Source organism: Myotis lucifugus, unplaced genomic scaffold (assembly GCF_000147115.1).
Source record: "Myotis lucifugus unplaced genomic scaffold, Myoluc2.0 scaffold_39, whole genome shotgun sequence".
Classification (NCBI taxonomy): Eukaryota; Metazoa; Chordata; class Mammalia; order Chiroptera; family Vespertilionidae; genus Myotis; species Myotis lucifugus.
In genome coordinates this window covers 353,301-361,815 of record NW_005871087.1, presented here as the reverse complement: position 1 = coordinate 361,815, position 8,515 = coordinate 353,301, and the positions used below count along the sequence as shown (strand labels likewise).

At 33.9% G+C, this 8,515-nt stretch overlaps 1 protein-coding gene across 19 annotated transcripts in view; it reads right to left on the bottom strand.

Moving 5' to 3' along the window:
• The window catches only part of CLASP2 (cytoplasmic linker associated protein 2), a 179,859-nt gene that overhangs the window by 23,310 nt on the left and 148,034 nt on the right, over positions 1 to 8,515 (bottom strand). For 14 of the 19 annotated variants that reach the window (XM_023752930.1, XM_023752926.1, XM_023752928.1 and 11 more), the window contains 5 exons: positions 6,701 to 6,864; positions 5,625 to 5,703; positions 5,444 to 5,494; positions 1,548 to 1,691; positions 162 to 305 (listed from right to left, as the gene is read on the bottom strand). In XM_023752930.1, coding sequence (XP_023608698.1) covers positions 162 to 305; positions 1,548 to 1,691; positions 5,444 to 5,494; positions 5,625 to 5,703; positions 6,701 to 6,864 — 582 coding nt within the window. The remainder of the gene's footprint in view (positions 1 to 161; positions 306 to 1,547; positions 1,692 to 5,443; positions 5,495 to 5,624; positions 5,704 to 6,700; positions 6,865 to 8,515) is intronic. The other 5 variants (XM_023752921.1, XM_023752922.1, XM_006087552.3 and 2 more) reach the window with 1 other exon arrangement.

Genomic DNA, 8,515 nt, shown 5'->3' with positions numbered 1-8,515 from the left:
TGGGTGCCTGCCGCCGCCGGCAGCCGGAGGAGGGAAGCCCAGGTCCTGGGTGCCAGAGAAAGCCAGTGCCGGCAGCCAGGGGAAGGCCTACTCTTGCACGAATTTTCGTGCATTGGGCCTCTAATATAGGATTAACAGCCAAGAAAATAAATTAAAATTACCTGGGTTCCATTGCCAGTGTTTCGAAGGTGATTATGAAGAAGCTTGGTAGCACCATCCTGAAAAGTTTTTGGTAAAGCTCCTAATAACATTGTAAACTCTGGGGTATTGAGTTCAAAGAGGGAAATCAGCACTGAGTGCGCTGCCTAGAAAACAAAGACACACAGAGGTAGATGAATATATTTTGGTTACTCAAAAGAGACCATTTTCTTGACTCAATATTTCTGTTCACTAACACAAGGCTATCTTTCCCAGAAAAACAGATGTTCTTATACACTTTAAAATTTCTTTATTATAAATTTTTAACCTATTTATTTGAGCATATGAAAAATATTAGCGATAGACATGTGGCAGGGATGTTGAAAATACTAACAGATACTTAAAAAAAACATTAGAGCCTTGACTGTTAGCTCAGCTGGTTGGAGGATCATCTGGTACACCAACAAGGTTTCGGGTTGGGTTCAATTCACGGTCAGGGTACGTAAGGGAGGTAACCGAATGATTGTCTGTCTGTCTGTCTGTCTGTCTCTCCCTTCCCGCCTTCCCTCTTTCTCTCTAAAATCAGTAACAAAAAAACATATCCTCAAGTGAAGATAAAAAGAACTCAGAAAGATCTGATGGTATAGGAGTGAATACTTCCAAAGTTAAAATGTAAGTCTTTTCCTTTGGTGACCAACAATTTATTTATAACTACTCTTTTTTTTTTTAAAATATATATTTTATTGATTTTTTACAGAGGGGAAGGGAGAGGGATAGAGAGTTAGAAACATCGATGAGAGAGAAACATCGATCAGCTGCCTCTTGTACACCCTCTACTGGGGATGTGCCTGCAACCAAGGTACATGCCCTTGACCGGAATCGAACCCGGGACCCTTGAGTCTGCAGGCCGACACTCTATTCACTGAGCCAAACTGGTTAGGGCTATTTATAACTATTCTGAAGGTTATGGGGAAAGATCTAGGAAAGAGAATAATATGGGAAAATTTAACAAGGTAGATAGACAGATACATGACTAAATTCATCAAAAGATCAATAGATAATGCCTAAAATTAATAAGTCAAGAACAGTGTAAGCTCTTATTTGAAATATACAGGAAAATAGATACAAGGGGAAATATTTGAAATATTTTGAATGGTTACAAGATTAGAGGTCAGAGAATTATGGCAAGAATAGTTTTTTATTCTAAGTTTGAACATTATGCTCATATTAAACGGTTAAAACTTAGAACAATTTAAAACAGAAGATTTTTTTAAAAAAAGGTCTTGATATTCCCAGGTAAATAACTCAATGCTAACTGGTAATGACCTGAAAATATTAGTTTCCTTCACTGGCAAACCAAAATGACTTGCTTTTCTAATTTATCTTCTAAAACTTATATTAAAACATACCTTCCGAACTTCAGAACTTTTGGGTTCTGTTGTCCAAGTGATAAACCGAGAGACTGCCAAGCGAGTTTCACTGGAATTTACAAAATCTCCTGGATCCATCTGTTTGGCTAGAGTTTCTATATATTTAAGGATAGCAACCTTCACCTGCAGAAGCAAGCACAACGAGAGGACAATCAGATGGTCACGGAGGGACACTGAGAACACTTCAAAAACAATTAGGTGATTATTTTTTGACAAATACAAAATGAAAAAAAAGCAACCAATAAAGAATTAAACAACCACCTACCTACCTGAGGTACAAGTATATGACAATGTGGATTTTTGTTTTTCACACATAGCAGTACTTTTAAGTCCCAGACGTTTCACTGCCCAGTTTGATCAACTGCTGAAGACTCTCTTGATAGAATTATACACCTCTCCTTCAGTCTGCCTTCGGAGCTTATAGCTGACTTGTCTAGACTCCCTGAGAGCCAGTCTTTATCAAATGAGTGTAATTTGGCTTTTGGGAAAATGAACCAAAGTATTTTGAAAGCATTACAAATCAAGTGAGTAATTAAGGTGGGCAATATAGGGTTTTTGTCAAATAAGACCCACACAATGAGACCTGGTTCTTTTAATAGGTTCATCAAGTGCTAGAACTACCTTCCAACAGAAGTGTCACAGAAAATTTTATACTAGTTAAAGTGGAGAAAAGACAACACTTATGTGTACAAGAATTATATGTAGGTTTAAAAAGTCTTATCATTCTCCCAGGAATGATGTGTGGCTACATGGTGGGATGCAGGTACACAACTTCTTCCTTAGAATTAGCTTTTTTTTATCCTTATAAAAAGCCACGCTTAACTTATCTCCCTTCTCTCAGGTATGTTGGGGAAGAAATAGAGGTTGAGAACCCCTATTTTTAAAGCCACATCTTCAAACATTCCAGGATTTATAAATAAGGGCTATCTAAGACTATTAGTACAGTACTAGTACACTTTAGAAATGACACCTGGCAGAGTGCACAGTCCTTAGATACATAAGGTTCCAAACACATAATAAATGCTGCTTAAATGTTTGATTAAGAGAGCAACTTTGAAAACATACTGCCAAAGATTAAGGTAATCCATTTTTCTATGCACTTTCTGCCCTTATTGTTGATATTAATGTGTAATTTTTCTCAGTCAGTCATACATACAAAAAGTAAAATAATAAAATAAGGTTCTGCTGCTTTCGTATTTTCCCTTTTCTGCTTCCAGTAAGATAAACAAACAAGACAGAAGGGATCAAATTATGTTATTTCATTTCCAAATGAATGAATTTAAGAATTACAACTTCATGAAATGAATTGGGAAAAAACACACACCAAGAGTTAAGTTATCAGCCATCCTGGGTAAAACGTACAATGGAGAAGAAAAGAGACTATGGTTAATTGTGCAGTTGCAGGCCCCACTCAATACAGCAGAACATAATATTCTGTATTCTTGAAGCCATGTCACCTTCTATCAATGCTAATATCTGAAAGGTGCTATAGTAAATTAAAAAAATGAACATCAATGTATTTTGTTTTCAATTTGCTGTCATTAATAATTGAACAATGAGATTCAATTAGTGCAGTGCCTTAGAAATTTATAGAGGTATGCAAAGTTTTAAAAGGGCTTCACAGAATAGGTGTGTTTATTATATCAACAGGCAAAATAACCACAATACACATATAATCATTTGAAAGTTTACATTTTAGTAGAATATTTCTCAAGGTCATATACATAATCTGTAACTTTAATAACACAAACATGCATTCTTTTTAAGCGGAGGCAAAATAATCTACTTCCTATATTAGGTGTGTATAATTTTCAACATGTTTGTGTAACCCAGAAAAAGAGGTCATCAAATTACATTTACTTTTTAAAATATTACTTACTTAAAGTCACTCTGTATTGCCATTTCTCCCTATTCTATTGCTTCCTTTCTGATATTTAACCACAGCATACCTTGAGAGACATAAAATTTTATACAAACATCCATCTTTTATCTGAAAGACTCATATTTTTCAAAAGAATTTTTACAAATCTCATATTTTTTATTTGTATTTTTCTATAAACTATTAAGTTTTTTATTCTTAATCCTGTCACCCATCTGAACATTACTTCTATTTTTGGTGTAAGGTATGGATGGCTCCATATAACTTCTCCTTGCTATCCTAAAACATCAATTTAGGAGCTGAAGAGTGATTTTTCCCTATAGCTTTGCATATGTGTATATATAATATATAATGTGTGTGTATATGTGTAATATAAAATAAATAATAAAAAAGCCATATAAACTGTTTGTGATTCCAGTCTCCAGTATAATGTTTCCCAATAGGAAAGCTAATTTTTTTTAAAATATATATTTTATTGATTTTTTACAGAGAGGAAGGGAGAGGGATAGAGAGCTAGAAACAGCGATGAGAGAGAAGCATCGACCAGCTGCCTCCTGCACACCCCCTACTGGGGATGTGCCCGCAACCAAGGTACATGCCCTTGACCGGAATCAAACCCGGTACCCTTCAGTCCGCAGGCCGACGCTCTATCCAGTGAGCCAAACCGGTCAGGGCAGGAAAGCTAATTTTAAGTTGTCTCTTTCCTTTCTCTCTTCCCTTTGTGTCTTTCTCTTCAGTCCTCAGAAACTTTATTCTCTCCCTCAACTCACCTATCACCCTTCTTTCTTTTTTTCCCCTCTTTTTCTTCTCTCTCTTTTTTTTTCACCCTTACTTCTTAAGCTAATGGTTTAGACCTCCATTTCCACAGGCCCATGAAGCATTTCTACGTACCTTTTTAACACCTGAATATCTACCACCCATACCTAAATCATAACCCTTATTACAATTTACAGTTTATCGGTTATTATAGATAATAATGATAAAAAATTTTAAGTTCTATATTCCATTATAAATTTAAAATGTCTAGCATAATGCCTTGGACAAAGAATGAGTTCTAAAAATATTTATCAACAATATAAAGTAAATTATTCTCTTCTGCAGGTCACTTTTCAAAATTAAAACAGATGGAATCCCCTTCACAAAGCAGCTCTGAGAAAATAACATTATGTTGAGCGTAAGTCAACCCTGGTAAGAAACACAATTGTGATTTTAAGACAAAATCATATTTAGAAACTTAAAGGAAATTTAGACCTGGGCAGTAATGCTTGTGGAAATATATTTCGTGCAGAACAGAGCAGAAAAATATAAGGATTGTCAATGCATATATGCTTGTTATTTCCCTGACTTTACTCTCATTTAATAATACTCATTACAAAACATCTTACTAAAGAATTCAGGAGTTCTTTGTTTAAATTATTTTTTATTTTAAAATTAATACTTAGTTTTATAACAAATTGGAATTCACCTAATTTTCACATAAAATAATTGGAAAATGTGTGCTAACAACAATTGAGAAAGTTAATCCTGATTTTAAATATTAGGCACACATTAGGAGTATCACATTTGAAAAAGCAAAAAAATATGTTACTATTTCAGTTAAAGAGAACAGCCCTGAGATTAAACTTAAAAATTTTTGTTTTCTAAAATAAATATAGGTAAAAGTGACCTTTCACCCAAAATACCTATTCAGACTTTAAATTTAAAAATGTATTGGGAAATCACAAACATAAAATTAGATAAGACTTTATAGAGCGAGTTTGCATCACGAGCCCAGGGTTAGATGGCCATACTTGTGTTGCTTTCTAAATGTGTACCCCCAATAAGCTTTTCCAAAGAACAGCCTGGCATTTGAATAACATCTGAAATTAAATTATGTGCATGCTTACAGGCTTACAAAGGTTAGTAGTTGAACACAGATGCATACAAACACTATCTGAAACACTGCAGAATTTGGAAAGAGAGTTAAGAAAAGAAATAATGCAAAAACAAAAAAAACCTTAGAGCTCCAAAAAGAGTGAAGCTGGTCCCGAAGCGCTGGCTTGACTGTCTGAAAGTTTATAAAAACAAAATCCACTGATTGAAAAGCTTCTCACATGACACAAATACACACATCAACAGAACTTTATTAATAAAACATTTCAACTCCTTATAATATCTTCAAAAGACTTTAAATTTACCTTCAAGCTTGGTGTTTGAGTCTGATCAACTGTAAATCTCATTAGAATATTAAACTGAAGATCATTTGGAAAAGATTCTCTAAAATAAGGGGAAAAAACAAAACAAAATAAAAATTAAGTCAGCAAGCATTTAGCAAATTTAACAGCAAATTATGGTTAAATCAAAATATCATGTCATTCAAAAAGCATGCATGAAGTAGTAAGTATCTGTACACAATAAAAGTTATTCCCTGAAAAAAATCTCAACATTTGAATTTATGTTCTCTAGGGGGTTTAATAGCAACACTATGTAAATAATGGTCTATCTTGCCTCAAATATAGATTTAATTTAAAACCTATTCAGAAAAAGTTCAACATTATCAGAGATGTTTCCCCACACCTAATATCTGAATTCTAGATTCACCTTAAATCAGTGGTTCTCAACCTTCTGGCCCTTTAAATACAGTTCCTCATGTTGTGACCCAACCATAAAATTATTGTTGTTGCTACTTCATAACTGTAATGTTGCTACTGTTATGAATCATAATGTAAATATCTGATATGCAGGATGGTCTTAGGCGACCCCTGTGAAAGGGTCGTTCGACCGCCAAAAGGGGTCGCAACCCACAGGTTGAGAACCGCTGCCTTAAATCAATAAATGAATAGAATACTTGAAATAAGTCACTTCAACAATCTACACAAGAAAGTAAAAATATAGCATTGGTTCAAAATCTTCTGAAAAAAGATTCTGAATATTTTAATGCATAATAAAACATTCTTTTTAAACTTAGAAAATAATTTATTTCTACATTAAATTGAATAAAATCTTCAACTCGAGTTAGCAGATATATCTTAATTACAACAAAATACTACCTTAAATACTGAACAAATGTTAATAAAATTTTTATAAAAGCAGTGTTTGATTTAAGGACCAATGTTGCAGGAAATATACACGAGTGGGCCTCACTAACAATTTTAAAATGGAGCCTATGCAGTTCAAATGGTTTGAAAAGACTTACATATCTGAACTTTTAACACAGGAACTAAATAGTCCAATTATTATCAGGTAAACTTGAAATATATAAAGAAAATATTACCTTGTAATATCAAGGGCTTTCTGAACTTTTGCCTGAACAGACCCAAGCAAATCAGCACCCATTTTTTTTAGTAGTTGCGTCAGCAATACAAATAACCAATCTTGAAGATCATCTTTGTGGACTTGTATGAAGTCCACTAGAGTCTCCAAAAACATGCTGAATACCTACAGTTGATAAACAGGGGAGGAGGGAGAAAAAGGAGGAAATATTGACCTTTATGATCAACTCAAACTGAAATAGAAAGGAATAAAGGAATCAGAGGCACAGCGATTGGCAGCCAAGCAGAAAAATAATCTCTCTTGCTTTTCATTGGACTCTGTGATACAAGAGTACATCTGAAATGTTATCCAACTTCTGCTGAAGTTCGACAATTAGCTACTCCATGCAGCATCACTTGTAAAGAAACTTTGGCCATAATGACTGGCACACCTATAGCTTAGACTTATTAAACTGAAATCCATTTCATCTGAAATTTAGGGCAAGAAACTACCTATAGTTTCACTGGCCCTAAATTCTTATGAAGAGTGGCTCTGAGTCATCAGAAGATGACTATGCTGACAGCTACCTTAAAGCATCCGGTCATTCTGACATAATGGGCTAATTAAAGGCTCTTTAGATTCTCAAAAAGTCAGTTGTCACAGATTTTTTGTTTTGTTATAAGATATATTACTTACTAAAACTGCCCCAAAAGTAATTTTAAATGATTTGGGATAACTATAACTAAAATATGTAAATTCAGAATACAAATTTACATTTAAATTGTAATGATTTTTAAAAAGTCCTAGTCTCCATTTCTATTGATTGGTTTATACCTGGTTCTAATATTAACACACTAGTTTAAAAAATTTTGTAAGATGAAAAATATTTTAAGGGAAGAAACGCTAGTATTCATAAGTGATGTATGTCATTAAAATACTTATGAAAAGTGACTTACTTAATGTGTATTATATCTCTTTACAAGAAATTCCACAGCATACTGGAAAATTTGTTTCTAGGTAAATAGGAAAAAAACTCTTAAGACAATGTCAGGCATGCTGTATTGAGACAATTTATAATCACAAGTTATAAAAACTATGGCTTAAAAAAGTTAATCTGAAAGTAACTATTTTAATTTGAAAATTAAAAATTTTGTTCTCAATACATACTTTCTTTCTTGAATTTCCTTTATATAATTATATATAAACTCCCATTTTTCCTGTTAGAAATGAAGGATTTTTTTCTATCAAAATTTTAACTAAGCTTTAACATTGTATGAATTAGAAAGTACACACTTTCATTATTTGCTAAAGATGCTTTGTATTTGTAAAAGCAGGAACTATGACTGTACTTAAAATTTTCTAGTACTCTGATCCGCAGTTAGCATCTGCTTCAACAATGCTCTAATTCACAATGCAGAGTCATTAACTTCTGTCCCACCCCCACAGCCACAGCCACAGCCAAACAGCCTGGCTTCTATTAGATTCAAAACTTGGCCTCTAGCCCTCAATTCAGGGCCCAGAATACTGTTGAATTTCACTAGACCTACTCTCCGACAAATGCATGAATCTAATCTAGTACTCATTTTTACTGGTACCTGACAAATCTATTCAGCCAGGTGTGCTGGAGATAGTCAGCACCTACTTAGAAAGTAGATTATTGAATATTCATGAATTTTGTGAGCTGGTTGGTAGCTTGAAATAAGCCATTGTGGGAGTACTTACACTTCTGAAATTATAGCAAACACTATAGATCAGGGCTTCCTGCCTTTCTCCCAAACCTGGTTTACCAGCATGCCACTTTCTTAATTCTTGCCTCTTTTCCTGAAGACTCCAAGTT